This window comes from Spea bombifrons, chromosome 12 (assembly GCF_027358695.1).
Source record: "Spea bombifrons isolate aSpeBom1 chromosome 12, aSpeBom1.2.pri, whole genome shotgun sequence".
Taxonomy (NCBI): domain Eukaryota; kingdom Metazoa; phylum Chordata; class Amphibia; order Anura; family Pelobatidae; genus Spea; species Spea bombifrons.
Window position 1 is genome coordinate 22,257,358 of NC_071098.1, and position 27,346 is coordinate 22,284,703.

The following is a 27,346-nucleotide window of genomic DNA, read 5'->3' on the forward strand; positions in this document are numbered from 1 at the left end:
AATTCTTTGTTTTTTTTTGCTTATTCTATCTAGAGTTAAAAAGCATACTCTTTTATTACTGTTTTAAGGATGCTTCTTAAACTAAAGCTAGCATTTTATTTTGTAGGAATAGACTAATCATAGAACTAGAAGTGGGTAAAGTGGTTGGCATACAGTAAAAGTTAAGTCGAACCCTGGTCTTAGCATGGCGAATAGTACAATATGAGGACAGTTGCAGTGCTAGAAGATTTAAAACTAAGTACAAACAAAAATATTTGAACATATTGGTTTTAAAGTAAAATGATAACCAAAACATATTTTTAACATTGAATAACATTTTATTTTAACAGCAAGCGTAGTGGGAAAATCCTGACATTTGAATTATGATTTCTTTATCTTTTACATACATGATCATAGTATCGTCAACCAATACCTAAATACACTTTTTTTTCCATTTGCACTGGTTATATATATATATAGTTTTTATAGGTGAAACTGGGAAAATATTTCCTTTTTTCCCTAATCTCCCCCCACATTTTTAGATATGTTTCATACCAAATGATGGTTTATTTATATTTACTTGTGCTGAAAAAACCAATATATGATTTGTTTGGGTGCACTAATTGAGAAAGAGATAAATTACAGTTGAAGAAAGACATAGAAAAAACACAAAAATGGCTCTGGTCTTTTAGCGCAGACATGGTAAAAAAAAAAACCCATTCCTGAAGAGGTTAATAGCCCACTGCGAAGATTCCATATAATGACTCATCAAACGTGTTAAACAAATGGTGATACCAGTCTTCATTAAAACCTTAATTGGTCATTATGTAAAGATACACTTTACCAGCAATCAAGCAGGGATATCGACCATAACAAACTTTCGCAAAGGCATCAGTTGGCAGTCTTATGTACCCTACTGTTCAAAAGTTTAGGGTCACTTAAAATGTCCTTGTTTTTGAAGTAACAGCACATTTTGTCCATCAAAATAACATTAAATGGATCTGAAATACAGTGTAGATACATTGTTGTAAATGACTGTTGTAGCTGGAAACGGATGATGTACAGAGGCTGTTTATCAGCACCCATCACTCCTGTGTTCCAATGGCATCGTTGTGTTAGCTAATTCAAGTTTAAGTTTAAAAACGTATTGATAATTTTTAATTATGTTAGCACAGCTAGAAATTATTTTGTTTTCCATGAGAATAGCTAGATGACCCCCAACTTTTGAACGGTAGTGTATAATGACAGCAGTGTATAGTAGAAAGGAGTTAGTTCCAGACTGTGTGACCCTGAGAATCTGCACATTCACTCTGAGACCCTGAGATTTGGGGGAAAAACCTTGATACTCAAAGTTAAAGAGAGTTTCCAGGTGTGAGTACCACCACTGACAGTATGAAAAGACTGTCTGGAAGGGGAGGTAATTCTACACAAAATCTGAAACATGTCGGTCTGGTCAGTGTTTCATCGAAACTAGCACTGCTAACGTCTTAAGTCACAATGTAGCTTAATGAGAGCAAGTGGGGACACAAACATTTACAGATGGTTGCCAAGGGTAGTGTAATTATTTTCTTATTAAACCAGTCAGCATAACTATGGAATGAATCTATAAAAAAGTATGGCGGTCTACATTTATTTTTTTTTAATTAATAGACAGATATGCACATACAGTAACTCATATGAGGTTTCACAAATTCCCATATACATATCATTAATCCTAAAAGCAACTTTATGTATGCCTTTATTCCATGGCCAACTACATATTCCTTAAAGGCAAACCCCTACAGGATTTCAGAGATACCCTCTCTTATTATTATAATTTTATATTCATATTCATAATTAAAATATAGGTAAGAGAGATTATATATACTAGGTAGGGATATGCAACTTGATTCCCATCCATGCTTAAAATTTTAGACCTTAAACACGATTAAGAATGTGGGATGGTTCTTCAGCATATTTATAATAATGTTCTTTTTTTGTTCTCTACCTAGATTACAGATAGTACATTAAAGTGCCACTATCAAAATAAAACATAACTGACTAGCCTTTTTTATATTTGCATAATGAATCATGCATGAGTTCAAGCCTTCAGTACATTAGAATGCATTTGGCAATGTAATATATACATATGTTTTATTCTCATTGCATTACTAATACTAATTCTGGGGCATTTTCCTTTGAAGGTGGCGGATAACTCCAATCCATTTCTCAACAGGATGTTGAACAGAGAAACTATCACAAGGATATCTTTTAGAAGTAAGAATTCAGAAGATCCCATGGGGTAAAGCAATATCCTTTTATCTTGCAGGCAGTGGAGCAGCAACATGATCAAAACGAAATGTGTGATATGTTATCAAGTTCCTTGTGAAAATGCGACCAGATCATATATTTGATTGATAATATGATTCTGTTTAACAACACATGCTGAAAGGTCTTCTACAGTGGTGTGTACAGCAGGATAATAATGAAGATGGACATTGTTAGGGAGTTGTAACGAGAAATCTTGATCTTTTTATAATTTATTACGTTTTATTTTCTGTTGCAAAGATTTATACGCATGGCAGGGATACAATCTTAACAGAGTTTGGTAGGAGTGTAAAGGCTACAAAACAACTCCACTAAAACAGCACTGTCAGACAACCCAGATTTGACATCTATGGTGAAAACGCATACTGACACTCACTGAGTAGCAGGAAACATTTTCAGCATTATAAAATATAAATATGTCAGTCTTGTGAGCCCCTGGCAGTGGGAAGTTTTCTTTGAACATTACATTATGTTGGATGGTGAGGTATTGTAGTGTGGCCCTAAATATATAACTAGAAATGTCTGTCAATCTAGAGGTCTCATACCTTATTTAGTTGACATCCCTACAAATACAATACTGAGACAATTGTTTACAGCAATGCCATAAAATGTCCTTTTCCCCATTGGCGTTCCAGATCTGATTAGCCCTTTGTGAAGAATTTTGGGCCCACCCCTGATTTGCATGCCTCTGTCTATATTGTTACTGATCACCAACAAATAAAAAAAGATTAAATAATAATAAAAAATATCAATTTTGGCAAAAAAGTGCTCCCACTGAAATGCATGCTAGAGCCTTATTAGACATAATGGGAGTCTCTAACAGAAGCCAGTGCTGGTATTCCTGGTATTGGCTGAATACATCTCCTGTAAGCGAAGGAGTTGAGCTTGGTAATCCCTTCATATATGTATGTAAGGGGGACAAATGTTAATTTTAAGGGGACACTCAGCTATCACATTAATTAACCATTTGACATCCTAGGAATGCAACAGAAAAAAATCTTGTTGGCAACAGTTGACGTGCTTGGCACATCATAGGTTTAAACGGGTTTAGAAAGTGAGCTAAGATCCTTTTCTCCCAAACCAAAACCAGGGACCCTGTCTGATCACTCCACAGATCTTCAACTGGGCCATATTAAATACGGAGCCGTCTGTTTAAAAGGACTTAGTCCTAAGCTTAATCAGTGTTGCTGAAATGCCTCGATATCAAGGCACTCAGCAACACTGAAAACCCAGCAGGGCGCAATGTGATCGCTCCGGAGAGTGGTCACAAGCCCTGTTGCGAGAGATTTTTCCTCTGGCAAGATGGTGGCACCCATTAAAAATATAAACAAGTTCCCAAGAGAATCTCTCCAGACCCTCCTAAGAACTCTGAACCTGCAATTTGACTATAGGTACTGTGATAAGTAAAATAAATTAAAGGAAAAAAAAGAAAATTAGTTAAAAATTAAAAATGTGGTAATATGTAAAAATAATTATTCAGTTATGTCGCCATCGGGGGAACCATACAGTTCCAACAAAATGTTAAAAAAAGTGTGTGTGTGTATATATATATATATATATATATATATATATATATAGATATATATATATGTGTGTGTGTGTGTGTGTGTCTGTGTGTAGATAGATAGATAGATAGATATCTTTACAAAAATCCTTGCATGGAAAGAGTAAAAATACTGGCATTTTAAATATCCATGAGGTGTCTAGTTTCCAAAAATGCTTGGTTCAATGGGGTAAATCGAAATGGCCGGGTTCAAAGATATAAAGGGACGTTGGCACAGACTGACAAGATGTCAGAATTCAAAAAAATGCACACCTCCCAAATCTGGCCTGTTACCCCACAAACAAACTTATGCCTGGGTGGTATCATTGTACTCAGGAGATACACATTGTTTGGCAGACACACATACGAGGAGCTGGAAATTCATACCTAAAGTAGAATGTGTGTGGGGAAAAAACACCTAAAAATACTACTTCAAAATTTGACAAAGGATGGTGGTAAAATGTGTGCATGGAAAGAGTTAAGATGCCAGCATTTTAATACCCTGGGGGGTCTGGTTTTCAAAAATATATGGTTTGATGGGCTAAATTGAATTGACCAGCTTTAAAGATGTCACAAATAATACACGAGGGCAGGATGGCCACATGTTAAAATTGCAATTTGCAATGTGCACCTCCCAAATGCAGCCTTTAAGCCACCAAACAACCTGACAAACATATGCATGGGTGGTATTAATGTACTCAGGACATGTTGCTGAACACATATTGTGGTGTTTGACAGTGACATATACCAGCAGCTGTAAAATACAAGTGCAAAGTGTGCCTGTAAAAACATGTTAAAAGCAATTGTAGCTTTAAATGTATAGCGGAAGTTCAAAGTACCTCATAAAAAAGCAATAATTGTGGTAATATCTGACCCTGTTTATGCTAAATTCCTTGTATTTTGCAGATGATGCCAATTTTATACAAGATCTGAGTATTGAAGATTTGTATCCAGAGAGCTTTGGATTTTTGACTTATCAGGGTTCCATGACTGTCCCACCATGCTACGAGACTGTAACTTGGATTGTTATCGATAGGCCTTTAAACATAACCTCAATGCAGGTGTGTGCATTTTTTTATTTTTATTTTTCATGGTATTCTGAAAGTTAAAATGTTTTATTGGCAATTATATTTAGAGATACGTTAGTAAATATACTCATTACTCACGCATTATACAGGGTTTTAGCTTCAGCTAGTCACATTTTTTAAAGTAAGTTCCGAGGACAGTTTTATTTACGTTATTTAAACAATTTACACATTAAGGAGAAGGACTAAATGTATCCATAACATAGAAAGTGGACAAAAAACTGTCTGAAATACACATTTGGTATCACTAATATATTAGCATTATCTTTATTTATATAGTGCCAAGAATGTACGCAGCCATTATTCATTAGTATTAAATAAAATAACTGCAAATGGCGATTTGGTTTATAAATATATTGACTATGGTCAATGGCATAAATCCATATTAGTTTTGAAAAATACTTGACCTACGATTAAGTAGTAATTCTTGATCTAGAAGGGGGCATTTCCAGATACAGAAGTCTCAAAGCAGCAACTGTCTACTGAAAATGAGAACATCAGGTTATTCTGTTTAATTATTTTTTATGTACAGTACGGTGAAAAATAATTTGCTTCCTTCCTGATCACTTCTAATTTTGCTTATTTGTAACATTTAAACTAATTTTATTCTCCTATGTAAAAAATAACAGTTTAAATACATACCTTATTTGTTATAAGAAGATAGTTTTAAAACATTTGGCGCACATGAAAAAAAACTGGCAGGTAAATTAGAAAATAAAATGATATAAAAGCATGTTCAGCATGAGTTCGTAGTTCAGCGTGTGAGCCAAAAACTTAGTAAATAAAATTCACATTTAGAATCAGCAGCTCTGGCAGTAAGTACCACCCATTGCACCTGCAACACTTTCTGGTCCTACTCCATAGTAACCACAGTTACCATAGTGAGGACAAATTTCATACAATTACTATACACAACCTCAAAGTAATTATAGAATCCATAGAAATGGCATGCAGATTATAAACATCAGCCCAGCAGAAACAAATATAAAACTGCAGGGCATGGTTACTGGATGTATAAACTGTTTTATATGTTTTAAAGTCCTTTTATAGTTTTATAGAGTTTGTTGTAGACTTGGGAGTATAGTAAAGTTAGAACCTTAATAAAGTTCATCGATGTTCATACAGCTATTAAAACAGTACAGTATAAAACATATTGCGGCATTATCAGGATATGCATAATTAACACATAGTAGTTTAGTGTTGTATCTGAAATCTTGTCATTAGCAATGCGTAGAAATGTACAGAATGACAATCAACATGACTCATATAACTCACTTGCTGAGATACAATATAGCATCTGTACCTCGTTTGCGAGAATGTCACCCGTGGGCTATTGTGTTAAGCTGGAAAATAGATGGCAGATATGTAAATTGTTATGCACCCTTCTGCAGTCTGTGAGAAAAGAATAAAAATCAAGTTCATCATGGTTTTTATCATACTATTTTGTAATAGTTTTGTTTATTCTTACACATACAAAACATGGTCATATGTAAAAATATAAATAAGGAATATTTTAGTGAGAGACAATTACTGTGCTAAGGGAGACAAGTGATATAAATGAAGCAGCTTCCATTAACTGCCATAATATTACTCTTACAATGTCATTTTGTCAATCTAAATCATGTCAAATATCACCGTGAAAATATCATTTTGTCGATCTAATTGTGTGTTTCAGACAGATTAGACCTATTGTTTACACAAGATGAACTGTATTTGTAAAAGTGCTACACAACCGAATCATAAAGATTGCCAGGGAAACTGTGGTCTGTGCATATACGATAAAGGAAAATGAATATGCCAGTGTTACTTACAGACAGCCTCCTAAAGAATGTATATTAACCCATTAACTCCCTTTAAAACATATTAATACAGTCCATACCCTCTTGGGACCTCTGATGAGACCCCCTGTAGGCTGATCACAGGTACTTTGATTAGCGATGTGGGTAATCAAGCTGCAGTGAGGATCAAAGTGAAAAGAGGGAGAGTGCACCTGGCTACTGCACCTCTTACCCAAGCTTTGTCTAAAGGCTGTCTTATACAGCAGGCAATTACTTTCAAGGGTTCCATGTATAAAGTGGATATAGAGGCAAAAGGTGATCATTGTTGACCTTATTTGCATTTGCCTACCCAGAATCCCTTGTGGTTGTGGCAGAACCATGAGACTTCTCAGGGAAAACACAAGCCTTATGGCTTGTCTGGTGTCTGTAGATGAGTGTTTAATAATGCTTCTACTACCCTCTCTTTAAAAAATAGAAAAAATATAAATTAAATAATAATTAAATGGACTCCAGTGATGCCACCATGTATGTACCTTCTGGTCCCAATAGAGATCCCTGAGATCTTTAAAGACATCAAATGGCTCTCCAGTCAAAACACTTAAAATAAGAACTAAAAACGATAGAATAGAAAAAAATGGTAACGTGCCCAAGTACTTGGGGGATGTTGCTTAAAATATGCGTGTGGCTGGACTTTAAAAGTATAAGCAAGAGAAAAGTCTTAAGGTCACCACATACATCTGCATGTGGAGAGTTCTCAAAATGTAATTTCTATTTTTAATTTTTGTAATATTCCGTTTTGTATATACAGAAATGTATTTACCGCATGCAGACTGGATCATGCATTGTTTAGTTAGTAGACTGTCTTGTTGCCTCTAGCTGCCTCTACTGAAAGTAGGAAGTATTAGTATTAGTGCATACATGTCTAGTACCATTAAAGCACTAGCAATGTATGTCAGCACCAGCGATAACATACATGTTATTGGCTGCTGCAACTCCTATTCAGCCGCCATAGATTAGAGTGGGAGTTCTATTAAGCATATACTAGTATGCTGGGGTAGGCTTGCCAATTTTCAGTACAGGCAGCTAAATGGGTCTGATTTTGCAAACTCTAATAATTAACGAATGCCTGATTTGCAGTAAAATGTGTTGGAGTCCATGTAAGCATTATGTTTATATAAATGTTATATACACTGCAGAAACGGTTAAAATATTCCCATTTCTCTCTCCCTCTATTTAAAGATGCATTCCTTACGCTTACTCAGCCAGAACCAGCCATCTCAAATATTTCAGAGTATGAGTGACAATTTCCGGCCAGTACAACCACTTTTCCACCGTGGTCTGAGGGGAAATCTTGATTTCCGCAAACCAGGACGGAAGTGCAAAGGAGCTAACTACAAACTTCACAGTAAGTGGTATTTTTCAAACTGTTAGAGTAGTTATACAAAAATCATATAATGTATTATTGTATGAGGAAATTTACCGAGATTATCAGTGCCACCTTTGCCCCCAAACAGCATGTCTGTGCCAGCTTTGCCCAGTTACACATTAACAGTAATGCCTACACACACACATTCATGCTCACATATACTTGTCATGTTAACAAACACTTATACATAGATTCTCATTATAACATGATATTATGTTATTTTCTCCCCTTGTGTTAAGTGGTAGCAATTGATGATTTCTTCATGCAGCCTTTGTAATATTTGGAAAGGATTGAAATTTAGGACATAAATTGATTAAATAACAATGAATCTGTCACATGCGGCCCCCTGGTCACAGCTTCCACTAAGTTAACTAAATATTTACAAAAGAATTATACTGAATGACAAACAAAAACCACAAGCTGTAAGTAGGCTGAAACTGAATCAATGAATGGTAGAATTTATGACAGTTCCACTGTATTTTTGTGTTGGATGCCTGGGATATGACATCATATCTTACAGTGCTGCATTATGGAGGTTAGTGCCATATTATGTGGCATAGTGGCTCTTTCCCATTGGAACAGTTGGCCTAGGGCAGATAACACAGCTGCCCCCTACTAGTAATGTTAGAGAGAATAACCCTGACATATTATTTTCTATGTTTTTCTATCTTTATATCTTGTTTAGCATTGATTGCCTCATTATACATGAATAATGTTTGTGCTAAATGTCAAAATAGCTCCATCAATATAAAATCAAATCAATTTTAAAATCAATTTAACTCCTAAGTGCAGTAGGATTTCAGTCCTTTGCATTTAATCACGAAGGACATTGTTTAGTAAAACGATGTAATAATTATAAATATTGTTTCATCTAAACATATTACATTGAGTATTAATACATTATTTATATCTGCAGAAAATGTCTCTCTCCCTCTCTCTGCGTGAAATACATGGACAAAGGTTCTATTCCTGAAAATTGTGATCCACACTGTATACTCTATATTATAATTTGGAATGCTACTTAATCCTTCATGCAATAATAAATAATGACATTTTCTCTCTCTTCTTGTAGTTGACAGGCCATTGTCTTCCTCAAACCCAGACTGAAGGATTCCAGCCATTCAGCTGCAAAAACTTAAAATCAACACATTGGGGAAAAAGTGTGTGATTTTTTGACTTTTAATACAAATTTGGATAGAAAAAAATGGCATCACGATTATTATCCTCTATAAAATACCAGGAAGCAGGTTAGCAAATTTGACCAATTCCAGCCAAATGACCCAGGACTTAAAATCTGTGAAGAAAACCAAAATTATTCAAGCTAGACATGCTGCACAAAGACTGCTAATGATCTTGGGTGTCCCTGTTGCCAAATGTGAAATTCTTCAGATCATTACAGACCACACTATGACTATTGATAGACATTCCATCTTATCACTTTTGCCATCTATCATAACGTAACCTTTTAACCACTGAGATCAAACGTAAGTAAGAACATATAACTTAACGTTTATGTAGGTCTTATTTAGAATTGTGTTTACTTAAGTTCATTCTGGGCCATAATGGTATGTTTAACATATAGCTTAAAATTAGACTTTAACGTAAAATATTTGGTATTAGGTAGTGAAAAATAACACATTAAAATTGTATAAAAAGTGAGTGATTTGGAGATGTTAAAACATAGGCTACAAGATAGAGCCAAGATAAGTTTTCCGTCGCCAGAAACCTGGGTTTATTTAGTGTCGAAAAAGTCTTCCGAGGTGGTATTCTTTTAATCAGATTGTCTACTTGCTGCTTATACTGTATGCCGTGATGAGACTCCCAACTTGGAAGGCTTTTTCTATACTAAATAAATCCCTTAGGGATGGTTGTTCTTTACTGAAGGTAAGGAGAAGATGGAAGTGTATAGTATGGATGCTGAATGTAAAAAAAAAACCTGTATTTATCTGTAATGGTAGGAAATTTGCAGTTTGACGCCAGCATTATTTTGACACAAAATCATTATCCCTTATTATGACTAAAACTACTATTAGTTTATTGCAGGTTTTTGCTTGACATCCTCTGGATAAAAGCAATTAGGAATATATTAGAAAGTATGGACTCAATAGACATAGTGGGTTTTTTCAACGTCATTAACGGCACATTTTAGTCATCAAATGCACTTTAATGCATAGGATGACTGTGGTCCCTTTAAATTTATGTGATGCCCCCTTGCAGTTGTTTTCCTATCATATATGTGATTGCTGCTTCAATGATTTTAATCAGAGTGCTACTGACAATGTGCAAGATGTTTACATACTGATGCTTCCTGGCTTACTTGGAGGACCTAAATAAGACAGAAGTACAGGTAACGCCAAAAAGTAAAGACCATTTGCCTCAGACAGGCTGATATAAGTTTTGAATACAAAAAAACATTAAACTGTTGTGGCATCACTGCTGGAGAATTTAATATTGGAGTTTTTTTGCACATTGATACCTTCATATGCGTCGATGCACACATACCTTAACCTTTTTATTAGTACAAAAGTGTGGGAGCCCTCTTTCTTACACCAGGAATTAGCTAGTCCAATAGAAAGTGCATTGCGAGCCTCATTGGGTGGTTAAACACAGCACCATTGACTTCTCCCTAAGTTGAACTCCTAGGTTTAGACCCCTACAACATCTATCAGACACAACTCAGAATATATTGGAGTACACACTAGTTGCTACAAACACCTGTAACCACCACTGGTCTTAGCCGTCTGTAAAATCATATGCACATAAACGTTTCTAAATATTAGACATAAAATATTAGACTTTTTTTTCCGGCTCATTCATTTTCGGGCACCAAATAACATTCCCTACCCGTTCAGTTCTGCCAAAAATTCAGGGGCATTTTTAAATTTGTTGCCTGGTGGCCATATTCACTCCTTCTCGCTCTGTCGCTCTCACTCCCTCACGCTCTGTCGCTCTCACTCCCTCACACTCTCATTCTTGTTCACTCTCTCACGCTTTCTAAACGTTTCCCTATCTTTCCCACTTTCGTGTCTGCATTTTCTTCATCTATCTTTTATCTTCTCTCTTTTCTTATCTCTTCAATATGCTATCTTCAGTCAATCAACTTGGGGCAAAATGACAGCCCTTTGGTGACGTACTCTCCCCTGATTGGGCATTACGTGTGCCTTATAAAAGAGGTGCTATCGTAACCCCAAAGAGATTTTGTAGGGCTAATTTTCTATTGTATGCAATGTATCATTTTTGAAGAGCACAGACTTTTATGTTCGTTATTTTCTATATCACATGTGTTTTTTTGAAATGTGTGGAACTCATTAAGCACTCAAAGATGTTTAGTGCTCTTTGCATTCCAGCTACAGGTAGATTACCAGTCACCTGATCTCTGCATGGTCACCTTCTTCATTGGTTACTGACCACAGGGTCAGTTAAACCCAAGTGGCCTCATTGGTCACTTGTCCCCGGATACTCACATACACACTGGCACACATATTTACACACACTCTTGCTAACACACATACTACTATCCACTAACACACACTCTGACACAAACACTCATGCTAAAACACAAACTTATTCATGCCAATGCACTTCTTCTCTCACACACACACACATTCATTCATACTAACATAGTTCACATAAACTCTCACTCTAATGTACATATGTACCTCCTCCCTTCCTTTGCCAATCTTTCTCTCCCGTCACCCCCTTACCTCGCCCATAGGTCACTTTCTGGCTTCTTGCATACTGTGCATGCATTGCGTTACGTGACCTTGCTGCATTCTCCCTTCCCCCATGAGTGGCCTGGTCCAAGTCGAACCAGCCCTTTTGTGAAGAATTTAGAATTTTGGACCAGCCCTGTCGGCAGTTGTGCCCCCCATTCCCAAGGCCTGCCCGCCCCTATAGCTAAACACATAGACTTCAGATATTTGTAAGCTATTTCATATTTGCTTTTTAGGCACTGATACAATGTTATCAATCAACAAATACTCAATAAATATAGTATTTGCGAATTCTAAAAAAAACATGCCTTTAAAACATTTAACATGTTTTTTCTTTCTGCAATACCATATAAAAAATAGAAAATAATGATTAGGTAATTTTGAATCAATTATCTCTTACTTTTACATTCCAAAGCAAATATTTTTACGTACAAATAGGTATAAGAAAATTAAATATTACATTTTTTTACATTCCAGATTAATATGCATGGTGTTTTCACATGTTAGCCATTTCCCGAATATAAACCACTCTTTTGGAAATGATGTCCTTTTTTTATTTATGCTTGTTTTTTAAACATAGTAATGATGCATGCTAGTCTTGAGAATGTATATCATACCTTCACTAAATGTCTCTTTATGGACCAGCCTATTGATCATCAAAATACACCAGAAAAGTCTTAAATAAGAGCTGAAAACTATTTATTGCATGGTGATATATACATTTTTATGAAACAAATCTCAGTATAAAAGCACAAAAGTATGGCAAGTAATGGGAAGAGTATAGCGCTTTCTATTATATTAGTTCATGAAAAAATAAGTATATATATATATATATATATATATATATACATATACACACCACTGTTTAAAAATGTTGGGTCACTTACAAATGTCCTTGTTTTTTTTTTAAGGAAAGGCTAATTTTGTCTATAAAGATTATATTAACTGGGTCACAAATACAGTGTAGACATTGTTTATAGGCATACAGATACCCTTTATTAACAACTACCACTCCTGTGTTCATTCAAGTTTAAGTTTAAAAAGCTAATTGAGCATTAGAAAACCCTTTTGCAATCATGTTAGCACAGCTAGAAATTGCTGATTGACCACAAGCTTGTAAATGGTGTGTGTGTATATATGTATGTATGTATGTATATATATATATATATATATATATATATATATATATATATATATATAATATTATTTATTGAATATGATTGTATAGGTATGAGCCCGATTGGTATTGTTTTGTCTTCACAATATCACATTTTATTTATGGTTGTATGAAATAGACTCCAATAACAATGTGATGACTGTTCAGATTTTAAAATAATTTACTGTTATGGCTTGATGTTATCACCAATATGCATCAAAGGCATGTATGGGGATTTTTGTAAAGGATTGCTGTTCTGGATTTATATATTGCATGTCACGGTCATTTTCTATTGGAAAATAAAAAATAAATACTTTCATTATCCTCAAAACACTGTATTTTGTATTTTTTTGCACAAATTCAACTATATTATTCCATAGAGAATGTTAGTATTTATATTATATGTGTTATATACTTGTAATGCATTACATAAAAGCCAAAAATAAAAAACACATAAGAATACATATCACCAAATAGCATTGTCGGAAGCGATAACAAAAAATCAAAAAGATCAGTAGGAAATGAATGTCTCTCCAGCACCGAGGTTCTTAACCTGTGGGTTACGCCTACCCCGGGGAGGTTTGGACCGACTCTTGGGGAGGTCTGAGTAGCCTCTATAAATTGTTTTATGCAAACTCATCCTACGTAAGGGTACATTTTAGGCCATTAAAACATGGGAGGTGTGGGTCATTTTTCAATTAAAAAAATGTAATTGGCTAATAAAATGTCTTATATGCTGATCAAGGTTATTCATTTAGGGAACCAAAATAAACTTTTATATTTTCTACTAAACTTATTGATTACCGGATGGAAAATATTTATACAAAATATGCTTTGGAGTAATATGCAAACTAAACTAGAGGCTACAAGGACCAGTACAATTCTCAATCCCTGGTAAAAACTATAAATCTCCCTGCGTCCAGAGAAAGTCTTCAACTTGGATATACAGCATAAATTAGTTTCTAATGTACCCAACTTAATCTCTTACTTGAGTGAAATATAACTGTACAGCTATAGGTACAGCATTATATAGGTGCTTGCTCAGTATCCTGCATGCGGCAAGCAGATACAAGAGTCTCTGACAAAAGATGGCCTTAGACCTCTTCTTGGAGCTATCTACAGACACAGGACTGCACTGCAAACAGGCAGGCGGCAGCAGAGTGAAATAGGAACTGGCAGAGGTCAGGAGACAGGACCTGGTCACAGTCACAGTCAGGCCACAACGTAATACACAATAATCTTTTTGCTGATGCACACAGGTGTCAGAACAAAATCCCCCCCCCCCCCACAGCGTTGATGGCTGTAGTGCCCATTTAACATACAGATTGCTCATTGAGTGGTCTGGAGAGAAAGATAGAATATATGATACAATGTAAGTTTGGGCACAAACTGCACTATTTTGCTTCCTGTGCTAATTAACTATTTCATATCACATTCCTCACAATCTTCATTAACATATTTCCTTCCCTTTTAAACTTTCTGTGATATTGTGCGTGCATAGTACCGGCATATATTAATCTAAGTATAAACTTCTTCTTCCCATATTTAGAGGCACATTGGTTATTTTGTAAACTGAAATCTTCCCCATAAACCAACATAGTTGTACTTGGTAGAACCAAGCTTATCATCTGGGCTCCAGCTAGCATAGGATGACCAGATCCCTACCTTAATGAGTAACTCCCAACATTCTGCCCAATCTTTTTTTAATTAGGTAACCAATACATATTTAATGCTTTATTTTAAACTCCCATAATTATTTTATTTTAATTACGGTACCTAAAATGTTCCCGTTAGTATTCACCTACCTGTGGTCCTCTAGCACTATCCAAACTTTTGTTTGTTAGCAGGAAGGTGCCTATAGATTGTAAGATAGTAGTGGCATCTGTGTATTGAGGTATATGTACTGACCTCATATTGCCGAAAAGTATGGTCTTAATTTCACCAATATGCATCTTGAAGTATGGGGTGTCTGAAGGAGAATGGGATATCCCTGTTCAGTTACATGTCAGACAGGAAGAGCAACACTGGATAGACATGAAAAAGAAGCTAAATTAGGCTGTGCACACTAACTACATAACTATACCAGCAAAAGAAAAAAGTAGTGGGAGATTCCATTCAGCCCCCATAAGGATTGGGTATTTTTCATACCCAAAAGACTAGATTGTTTTTGGTCTATTTTACAATATGTCTGTTGCTCTATTATTCCCCTATTCCATGTCATATGCCCACACAATTTAGACATTTTTTGTCTAAACTAGTGTCTTCTTTTAAAATAAAAATGATTAGCTCCAATATGTAAAAAAAACTATGCTACTTTTTGAAATTTCGCTCAAGATTTATTCTACCCAATATGTTCCACTTCTAAATAATAAGGCGATTTAAATTTTACAACATTCCCTGATATTCCACATACATACAGTCGTGTGTGCATCTTCTTTTAATTATGTGGTTTTACATATCAGAACATATTAACAATCATATGTTCCTTAGCAGGTCTACAGAAGTGTAAAACCTAAGTACATCATTACTGCTTCCATAGGAATTAAGATGCTAAGTAGCAGACAGGTGCTGCTAATCAAATGCTCTTGATTAATTGATCATCTGCAACATGACCACCAAGTTTTAGCAGTTTGCTGGTCTGGAGCATTCAGGTGTGTGTTAATACAATGCCAATGAGGAAAGACATCAGCAATTATCTTAGAGAAGCAATTGCTGCCCATCAATCTAGAAAAGGGTTACAAGGCCATTTCCAAACAATTTAAATTCCATCATTCTACAGTCAGTCAAGACTTTGCCAATCTTCCCAGGAGTGGACATCCTAGCAGTGTCATCCCAAGGTCAGATGGTTCAATGCTCAAAGAAATTGCAAAAATCTCAAACTCTACAGGCCTCAGTTAGCATGTTAAATGTTAAAGTTTATAACAGTACTTTTCATGTAATTTTCATACTACTGCTTTAAGAGGTTTGGGTACTGAAGAGTTTTTTTTTACTATAATTATTTGGTTGCAGTGGTGGGTGTTACTTGTAGAGGGGTCTGAGCAGCATCACGAGAAGGGAAACTGAGTTGCAGTCCTCGAACTCAGTCCCCTGTTGTTTCTGTTCACGGGCACGGAAACAAAGTGGGCATGAGGCTACCTCCCTGTGTGTGCCAAAACTGCCCCTGGTGTTTATTGCCAAAAAAAGCTATTTTAGTTTCATTTTCCCATAGAATCTGATCCAATTTGAAGTTCCAGTAGTGTGTGGCAAATGGTTGAGTTTGTTTTTGGAAAAGAGTAGAGTTTTTCCTGGAACCTTGCAAACAACTTGTGGTAATGTAGGTGACATCCATTTGTAATTTTGGAGACTTTCTGAACCCAAGACGCAACTAACGTCTGCAGTTCTCCAGCTGTGATCCTTGGAGATTATTTGGCCACTTGAACCAACCTCTTCACCCCAGGTTGAGAAAATATAGACACATGTCCTCTTCCAGGTTTATTCATGACATTACCAGTTGACTGGTATTATTGCCTTGATGGTGGTAATGGGCATTTTCGATTTTCTTATAGCCACTTTCCATTTTGCTGCACAACTTTTTACTGCACATCCTGCCTATATTAATTGGTCTTACCCATTGTGATGAATGACTAAATGCCAATATTTGTGCCACACATATATTCAACTTTTTGTGGGATATACCTGTGTTGTGTTTGCAATTGTTTGATATCCATGGGAGTATTTTTGTGCATTATTTTTGCATAAAAGATCAGAAGGTTAAACAAAAAAGACACTTTTTCACAGCATTCTTTGCTCATATTTACTAAGGGTGCCAATATTCGTGAAGGGCACACATTTTTGTTATTATTTTTCTATTCTTTGTTTTGCAATATGTGTAGGCGTGCCTTAGGGAAATCATCTTAAGGATGCCAGTGAAGTCATGGTAACATCGCTGGGCTCCCTACAATGTGTGTTTTCAGCCAGCTGAGGGAGCAATTAGAGGTCCCAACAGGGCCTGGAAAGGTCTTATTGGGTCTCCTCTTTTGAGAATTTCAGGTGGGAACAAAATTGATACTTACTGGTAGGGAATGCCCAATCACATGGTCAGTATTTATATAGTAAAGGTATACTGTGCTCATGCTGTTACACAGATGCTGGCTTCTGCTGACAGGACAGAGTCCAGGATGTCTTTAAGCAGGTGTCCCAAAAAAGACTGGATGTACAGGTATGTCTTTAGGAATATCCTGTCACCTTTTTCTGTGGGTGTGCCAGTACGTCTATGGGGCATTAACTGGTTAATAGGAAATCCTTATAACAATATGCATCTTGCATGGCACCGATAATGTTAATGCATTTTACAGACTACTTTTTCCATATTTTCTTAAAGAGGATTTCTTGTCTCACAATTTCTCAAAATATTGCAGAAAAGGTGCCTGAAATCTCAATAGCAGCTATAGCAATTTTAAGAAAACCCATGTAGTTCTTGTTCTACAGATATCTTCAATGGATATATATATATATATATATGGGGTTTTTTTTGGCAAAGAAATATACTAATGTAAATGCAGTGCACATTCCAAGTAAAGCACTGCTTTGTGAGCGAGAATGTGTTTAATGCAGTAAGTGATCCTCTTGGCAATTGTTGAAGCAAAGGCTGCTTGATCTAAAGCTTTTCTGGGACCTGATGAGAAAACAAGTAGTTGTTCGGATCACAGAAATGCTAGTGTTTTGTTTTAGCATTTAGCATTGCTCTCCTTCCATAGCATAAAATTTATGACACTACAACAAAAAGCTGCAAATAGTTTTGGTTAAGGCATAGATATGTTAAAACCAAAGTAGTTTACCTTTCCTTTGCTAATGTAAACATGATTAAAACATCAACCTTTTTAAAAATAAATTCCACTAATACAGATTGCACCGTTCCCAGAACTGAAGGCAAATCCCAGCAGGCAAGTGTAACTATCCATCGTTTTTGATGTGAATAATGGAAATATCTTCATAACTCAACTGTAAGCCATATCTTAACGCATATCTGCCATTTTTTCCCAAGGTCTCCATTTTACAGGTCTGTACACTGAACAGACCAATGTAGCTGTGTTTACAGATTCCAACATTATTCCTGTACATTAAGCTGCTCCCTCACCTACTGTTAAGCTGCTGATGTTGTATGATTCAGGTAGCCAATGTAAGGCAGGAGAGCTGTAAAATTATCATGGTTTTGGACCTGTATTAACCCCTTCGCGTCCGGTGATGCACCAGGTACATCATGCCCAAGTGGGCTCATCGGCTCTGTGATGTACCTCATACCTTTTTTTTGGTTAGACTAACTTGTAAGGTGCATGGGTAAGGCCATTATACCCTTAACTAGATTCCCTGAGCTGTCTAGTTTTTGAAAATATATCGTTTAATGGGGTTAAAATGAAATACGGGACCTCTATTGTGTCTCAAATGAGACCTGGACCCAAGAAATCTGTCAAAATCCCATATTTGAAAACTGTAATGTGCTAGGGTGACCACATTTCCTAACTGTCATTCAGGGAAACTTCATGCCCCCCAGCTGTCCGATTTTGGGGCAGAGGTAGGGTGAGGTGAGAGCCGTTCTCATCTCAGGTGCAGCTGCTGGGGGGGGGGAGATCACAATCTCCCTCTAGTCGGCTCAACATTAGGGAGCGCGAGGTCTGTCACTTCAGACATCGCTTCACTGCTTCTTCACACGCCAAATGATGCCGGGCACGGGGATATGATGTCACCTCCACGCTCTGCATCATTAGCTGGCGCATAGTGATGAGGGAACAGTGAAGCGAGGTCTGAAGTGACAGGCCTCCCGCTCCCACCAGAGGATGGAAGAAGGATGGAAGAAGAGGTAAGAGATGGGAAGAAAGGAGTGTAAAGGCAGCGTGTGTAAGGGCAGTGTATCCGTATATATGTGTGTGTAAAGGCAGTGTATGTGTATATATGTGTGTATGTAAGAGCAATGTATGTATGTATATATATTTACTCACAGAGTCCATTGCACACCATTCCAAATATTCCAAGCCCGGTGCTAGTAACCAGCAGTTATCATACAAAACACTTTCAAAAGATGGTCAGCACTCCAGGTCTTTAAATTGACAATTTCATTTTATTCAAAGTCAAGTCGACGTTTCAGTCATGGTATGTCCTGATGAAAGTCAGCAATGACTGAAACGTCGACTTGACTTTGAATAAAATGAAATTGTCAATTTAAAGACCTGGAGTGCTGACCATCTTTTGAAAGTGTTTTGTATGTATATATAAACGTGTGTGTGTACGGGCAGTGTATGTGTATATATATATATATATATATATATATATATATATATATACATATATATGTCTGTGTGTGTGTAAGGGCAGTGTAGGTGTATATGTGTGTGTAAAGGCAGTGTAGGTGTATATGTGTGTGTAAGGGCAGCATATGTGTATGGTCAGTGTACGTGTATTTGTGTGTGTAAAGGCAGTTTATGTGTATATGTGTGTTTATGAGCAGTTGTGTATAAAGGCAGTGTGTTTGGGCAGGGAAGTTAAGATTAGCCTTTTTTCAATTAAGAAAAAAAATCTCTTTTTTTCTTCCAATGATGCTCAGCCAGCATTATGGTGGCATCTGGCTGGCTGAGAATCATGGGAATTGTAGTTCACATCTAGCATCTGCAGCTTTCTGTTGACTTCACATCCCATGATGCTTAGCCAGCATCATGGAAAAAGTATGTCTGGCTGAGCCTCATGGGAATTCAATTCAATGTGTTGGTTATTTTTAATATGCGTGAGTGTCAGAAAAAAGGAAGCGTTTTAAGTGGTTTTGGGGTATCTCCCAACTTAAACTTGGTCCACCAAAAGGGAATCTGGATCGATTACTATTAAAAGAGGAAGCCAAGTGGATCTATAGACTCAAAAGTCTGAGTCCTCTAGGCTTAAATGAAGGTTTTTCCTTCTCAGCCTATTTGTAGATTCAAAATAATGGGACTCTCTTTGATTTGTAATATTGATTATTTGATAATGATTTACTTACTTTAGGGCTGCAACAACTAATCGATAAAATCGATAATAATCGATAATGAAATTCGCTGGCAACGAATTTCATTATCGATCAGTTGAATCGATTATTATCGATTATAAAATGAGGGTTTTTTCAGAGCAAACGCTCTGAAAAATCCCCCTCATTATATAATCCGTTTAGTCTGACTCACCGTCTCACAGCAGCAGCTCCTACTTACTCCCCCTCCCTGTAATCACTGTGACAACTGGCCCCGCCCCTTCCTTCTCCAGGCCAGAACCACATGGCTGTGACACTCATCTAACTGTAAGTATATGTATATATATATATATATATATATATATATGGGCTACTGAAAGTTAGGGGAGGTGGGGGTTAATTTAGGGGCAGTTATGGTTAGTGGGGTGTTTAGGGTTAATTTAGGGGCAGTTATGGTTAATTGGGTGTTTAGGGTTAATTTAGGGGCAGTTATGTTAATAGGGTGTTTAGGGTTAATTTAGGAGCAGCTGTGGTTAATGGGGTGTTTGGGGTTAATTTGAGGCAGTTGTGGTTAATGGTGTGTTTAGGGTTAATTTAGGGGATGCTGTGGTTGATGGGGTCTTTAGGGTTAATTTAGGGGATGCTGTGGTTAAGGGGGTGTTAAGGGTTAATTTAGGGGCAGTTATGGTTAATGGGGAGTTTAGGGTTAATTTAGGGGAATCTAAATCCTGGGGGCAGTGAAGTGACATATCTGGGGTTATAAGGCATATACAGTATATAAGGCATATGTGGGGAGGGCAGTGTGGCATGTCTGGGGAGGACGGAGTGGTGTATCAGGGTGTATAAGGCATATCTGGGGGTAGAGTGGCATATCTGGGGGTAGAGAAGTGGCATGTCTGGGAGGCAGGGTGGCATGTCTGGGGAGGATGGAGTGGGGATATAAGGCATATCAGGCACAGTGGCAGATGTGGGAGGCAGCGTGGAGTGGCAGATGTGGGAGGCAGCGTGGCATATGTGGGAGGCATTGTGGAGTGGCAGATGTGGGAGGCAGCATGGCGTGGCATATGTGGGGAGGGCAGGGTGGCATGTCTGGGGAGGATGGAGTGGTGTTTCAGGGGGTATAAGGCGTATCAGGCACAGTGGCATGTGGGGGGTAGAGTGGAGTGGCAGATGTGGGAGGCAGCGTGGCGTGGCAGATGTGGGAGGCAGCGTGGAGTGGCATATGTGGGAGTCAGCGTGGAGTGGCAGATGTGGGAGGCAGCGTGGTGTGGTATATGTGGGAGGCAGCGTGGAGTGCTGTGGTAGGCAGCGTGGCATATGTGGGGGGGCAGCATGGCATGTCTGGGAGGCAGCGTAGCAAGCCTGGGCTCAAATGTGCATATATTGGGGGGCTGGTTGGGAAATAAAGACAAGAAATGTATTATCAAAGTTTTTTTATTCTGCTGTTTGTATTTAACATCATTTGTTTAGTAAATTATTTTAAATAAATGAAAAATTTACATTCATTTTTTTTATCCGATTAATCGATTAATCGAAAAAATAATCGGCCAACTAATCGATTATTAAAATAATCGTTAGTTGCAGCCCTAACTTACTTTATAGGGAGGTATGACTATATTATGGAGACTTATATTGTGGAATGTATATTTGGGAAGGGAATTATTCAATTGTGATGTGTATAACAAATATGCTAAAATGATGTGAATTTACACTGTTTTTGGATATGGTGCTTTGATGGATTTTGGTATCCTTGGTGGGATCTGGACCCCAATTCTGCAGGGCAACGGTGTAAGCCACTGAGCCACTGTGTTACCCAGCAATTTGTACTGGTGAACCGGGTGTAATGTGAGAAATAAGAATTACAACGGGTAGGAGATCCAGTAATAGGAGTGGTTCTGAGCGGCAAGGAACATTAATGATTGGTGAGAATAACTGTCAGTCAATTTCTTTGATTGTTCACCTTTGGGAATTGGAGAGAACCGCTGCCCTTCATGCATATGGAATTCTATTGGACTATGTGGGTGATGTCATGCTTAGTTACCTTTAAAGCAATTGGCTGGGTTTGGCAACACATCTAATATATCGGTAACCATTGGATATGATTGTTCCCTCCCCTAATCTGTGATGTCATTAACAAAGGAGATATAAGGCCAAACAGTCTCCATTTTGGAAGCCATTAGCCAAGACCTCTAATGAAGCTCTGAGGAGTGAAACATGTCAAGGGGGCTATTTGTGCGCATATGCCCTCATGTCACAGTGATGTATACCTTTTACGGTAGGACTGGTGACACTGGTGTTTTTAAACATCTTTATTTGGTTATACCTTTTAACAAACACGTTAATAAAAGTGATGTTTTAGGGTGGGGTATTTTTGATCCCGGGAACGGGATTGGTTGGTTTTAGTCCCCAAAAAGGACCAAAATACTAGTAAAATACTTTGAGATGTCATCTTGCAAAAAATATTTTTTTTTTCTTTTTCTGGTCACTATTGAGCGCAACTCCCGGCATACCACATATTTCAAAAATCTTGTTTAGAAAGAGTGATGTGTGTCATTCCTATTTAACCCTGTAAGTGCCAAAATAAATAAAAATACCAGGTATATGAGGTGTTTCCAAAAACAGGACGATGCCGTAATACACTTTTGGAGGGTTTTTTTTTTCTTTTTTCCTAATTGTCCCCGCATTTTTAGATAATTTTCTTTCTTAATGATGGTTTATAATTTAGTATTTCAAAAGAAAGCCCTGCTTGTGCTGAAGAAAAAAGCCATATATAATGTGTGTGGGTGCACTAAATGAATAAAGTCATAGCAAAAGCACAAAAACTGCTCTGGTCATTTAGTACAAACATGGTTAAAAAAAATTTGTCCTGAAGGGGTTAAGGCATCAAAACTCCTGTAATTTGCACCTACTTGATGTGTTCAGCCACACAATTAAACATTTAAATGGGTTAGTTTTCTCTGCTGTGTTCACCTTGTACCTTTAATAATTTCGCTTTACTGAGTAGACTAATGCTGCACTATTTTTCTGTTATTTCCAAATAGAGGCATGCCAAGTTTCCAGATTAATAGTGGAAACAATTAAGAATTTGTAAAATAAGACATTGGTGTTTTTTTGTTTTTTTTAATGAAATGAACATAGCTTGTGATGACACATGCTTAAAATCCCATATCCCTACAAAGCATTGAATCCATTTAAGGCAGCAAAGAACCTTTAAGACCTTTTTATAGGCTTTGCCATTTCATTTTTTAGATGATAACCGAGCCATTCACATAAATGCCCATGACCTTTTGAACTAATGTTAATAGCATTGCTTGTTTAATGTTATTTCTTGATACTTGGGGCTCGGAGATGTTATTCAGTTTAACAAATCTAACCAAAGGTTCCAAGGTTCCAAGTAAACACAATTACCTTGCTACATTTCCAACAAAATTAGAACAAGGAAGTTATTCCATGAATACATTTTGGGAGAATAACACAAGGGTTTTTTATTTTTTATTTTCAGAAGCCACAGAAATGATTTTTGTCCAGAAAGGATACCCACGGCACAATGAACATAAAACTGAACACAATCCATCTCAACTTGGACATTAAAGCAAAATTGGAATTTAGAATATTGTTTTTTTCTGGATTCTTAATTTTTTAGGGCCATTTTGAGTGTCTTAAATTTGACATTATCTGAAGGTCACTCATACCGAGACAGAGAATATCTCCTAATGTAGTGTTTTTTTTGTGACACAACTTAAAGCGCGCTTGAATCCTCCTAATGTCATGCAGCTAAAATTTTTATCTCATCAATTTAACTTTGCATTCTGAAGGGGCTACCCCACTAAATTTCTTATGTACAATGGGCCTAGGTGATTGTGTATAGTTAAGTTAATGAAATAACCCCACTAATTTAACTGTAAATTATGCATGACCAACTATGCCCATCTTGAAAAAGAAATTTGGGATTGGACCTTTGTCACGGAGCTGGATAGTCCGACCGACTACCTCCGCTGACTTCTGCTTCCTTGGCCTGGGACACACACTCTTTCCCCGGTCTCCCAGTCACTAGCCGAGTGTAGGGTATATTTTTCACACGCATGGCTGGATATAACAAGCAAAGCACACATTAACACAAATCAAGATATTGGGATACAAACTTAATCTGCCTCCTAGAGACAACAGGGTCAGTAAAAGGATTAACAATACAATAGGTTCCCAACTTCCACTATCTATCACTGGCTGAACTCAGTTCCAAGGTTTGGCCGGGGTAAATGTCTGTTGTGGTGGAACTGGGAGGGTGGGGTGGCTGATTTATACAACGTATTAGTACACCATGGGGAGGGCGGCTGACTTATACAACAGAGTAGTACACCATGGGGAGGGGGGCTGACATTAAACTAAAACAATGGGGGTCACTCCCTGGTTGCACATCCTGGCTGTCTACCAGAGATAAACCCCTCAGCAAACTAGATGATATACTTCTAGGGTAGACACAGAAGTCTATACCAAGCCAGGGCCCGTAGTCAATAGGCAGGAGGCTGGCTGTCAGGCCTCTCCAGTGGCCCAGTGATGGAGGGTTCTGTCACAATCTTCATAGTAGATGGTGAAATTTATGAAATGTTAACCCTACCTCATTTAAAATGGTTCACTAGTGAATAACCCCATATTTTGGTATTCATCCGGGAATCCATGTCAACTGTATGAAATACATCCTTGGCATTGCTAGGGTTAAGATCAGAGGCAACTGATAAATTGTGTGCTAGTTTTTAGAAAAATATCCCAAGGAAGTGATTTAAGTAAGCATGATTGTGATATTGGAAGAGTTTACATAATGACACGCACAGTACATGGTTGTCTGCCTGTCGTGGTTGGGTAAGTGGAGCGTAGCACAGGAATGACTAAAAGAAAAGCCACAAACTATCCTGGGGTTCAAAAGCAGGCAGTTGTTTAATGAAGGTATGACAGATAACATAAAAATCAAAGTCCAGGTGGTAGCCGAGGTCAGAGTAATAGAGTCTCCCGAAGTCCAGGAACAAGCCAAGGTCAGGAGCCAGGAGGTCAAATGGTAAATGGGGATACAAATGGGACTGTACCTTTAAGGGAACAACTAGTAGGAGTACAAAAGGTAAACCACACAGCATGCAACGCAAGCAGTAATGGCATGGCATTTGGGGCTTTTATAGGAGATGCAGGAACTACTCCAACCCCTACTGTATGGCCATATGGGCAGTGAGGATGATTCTTCCAACGTTCCACACTCCCCCTCCCTGTGTTTACCAATAGCACCACGTCACCACCCGCAAGACATTCCCCCCTTACTGGGAGCCGGACGCGCACGCCGTCTTTGGGACGTGCGTCTAACTCCAGGCCGGGGATGCAACCTGCAATGGATGGCCGCAGCTCCAGGACTACAAATCCCACTACCCTCATGCTAGAATGATGAATGCTTTAGGTGTTGTAGCCCTCAGGTGCACCAAAGGTGCAAAGAGGTTTACACAGCCATGGAAATGTGTATTTTCGCCTTACATTTTGTTTCTTTAGCAAATTTACCCCTTCACCTTCATACATTTGTGTGCAATCTACATGTATGTACCACTGCATAGTCAGTGTTTTATAAATTTACTAAGGGGGTGGAGCTTTTACAAAATATTTGGTGAGGGAAAAACATTTGTATATTTTTTATATTATATCATCTATGAATAGATTAACCTAAAATATAACAAAAAATTTAGTTTTACCTAGGAAACATGTAAAGCCCTCACATGAACCTGAAAGTTTGGCCATGGAAGAATATATAGCCATAAAATTCAAACACAGGGTTTACTGTATATGTAAACTTACATCTCTGACAAAGCCTGCATTATTTACAGGCCTCCCACAAAAAGTACTTAATCGCCTACAGATTCAAAATGCAGAAGCCAGGCTATTAACAAATCAGTGCGGCTTATGCCATATCACACCTATTCTCTGCTCTCTTTATTGGCTTCCTATTAAATGGGGACTCTATTATAAGGTTGCTTTGTTGGCATTTAAACCCCCAAAGAACCAGGTCCCCCTACATCCCAAAAAGTCCCCTTTGATCTATACATCTTTCTCTTCTTTCAGTGCCCAGGGTGCACACACCATCAGGCTCCAATGTATTCTGCCATGCTGCTTGTACATTCTGGTACCCTCTGCCACATTCAGTCAGGGAGGTCCCATCTTTAAAGACTTAAAACTCATCTTTTTCCCCAAGCATTTTGCTTATTCACTTTTATTGTTCCACATTAATGTCTAACTATGTAACTACATCAAGTTAATTTGTGTTTATCCCTGTAAAGCACTTTGATTCCCATTGGAAGAAAAGCACTATATAAATACCTGTTATTGTTACTAAACTGGACATACGTGGTGGCAGACTGCATTTAACACCAGAAAGGTCCATTAGCAGTATCCCGTAATGCCATTTAGGTTGTGTAACACCCCTTCGTTTTTTCGGAATTTATCAATGGCATCTTCCAGGATCGACTTCATCTTTCTGTCATAGTTTACCTGCATGATATCCTAATTTATTCTGCTGACCTCAAATCCCACTGAGAACGTGTTTGTGTGGTACTACAAAAAAGGGTGTGCTTGAAGCCCCCAAGGTATTCCTCCTATAATACATGATTTCTGCTGCAGGGTTTGAATTGTATCCCTCCAGAGATTTGGCCATCTTTTAGTGGCCTTAACCTATGGAAAAGAGATCACTGGGCTTTGCCAATTACTACTGAAGATTACTAAAATTGTAGAACCTATCGCTTCCCTTACAAATAAGGGAGCTAAAATGAAAGACTTGCCTCCAGAAGTTAATGAAGTCTTTGAGGGACTAAAAAGAGGCCTTCTTGCTTTCTCCTGTCCTTTTGTATCCGAGGCTGATGCATCTGAGGTCCTCTTGTTAATTTTGTAGCTCACATTTGCAGTTCTTCTCCTTCAACTGCAGATTAAGTCTTCCTTGCTGAGCATGATGGTGTAAAACTGTTGGATAGCTTCAGGTCAATGACAGATTGTATATGAATGTACTATATATGTTTCATATTTCAGAATGCACAAAATGTTTCCATCGCTTGACAGTTTTCAAAAATAAAAATGTGCAATCCTTAATGGTAGTTGTTTCCGCTATAAATATATTCCCAGAAATATATATACTGCTTTTTTTTATATGTCCAGATTAATTAAAAATGAGTATACTCCTACAGAATGACTAAACAGTAGCTATTTTCAGATGTAACATTTGGATAGAATGTGTCTGTTTTAAAAGAAATAGCATAGGCAGACTACTGATCAGGATGTTTGGTTCAATGCACAGTAAAATTTGCAGTTGATGGTTTCCTTACACTCAGACACAGCATATGCATCATTTATTTATGTGATCTTCTGTTATTGTGCTAT

General features: G+C 37.4%; 1 protein-coding gene across 1 annotated transcript in view; it reads left to right on the plus strand.

Moving 5' to 3' along the window:
- LOC128470300 (carbonic anhydrase-related protein 10-like) overlaps window positions 1–9,259 on the plus strand; it is a 93,389-nt gene extending 84,130 nt beyond the window's left edge. Inside the window, exons 6-9 of the mRNA XM_053452166.1 lie at window positions 2,163–2,235; window positions 4,736–4,890; window positions 7,932–8,097; window positions 9,191–9,259. Of these exons, the coding sequence (XP_053308141.1) occupies window positions 2,163–2,235; window positions 4,736–4,890; window positions 7,932–8,097; window positions 9,191–9,225 (429 nt within the window). The 3' untranslated portion in view covers window positions 9,226–9,259. The remainder of the gene's footprint in view (window positions 1–2,162; window positions 2,236–4,735; window positions 4,891–7,931; window positions 8,098–9,190) is intronic.
- The last annotated feature ends 18,087 nt before the right edge of the window (window positions 9,260–27,346 follow it).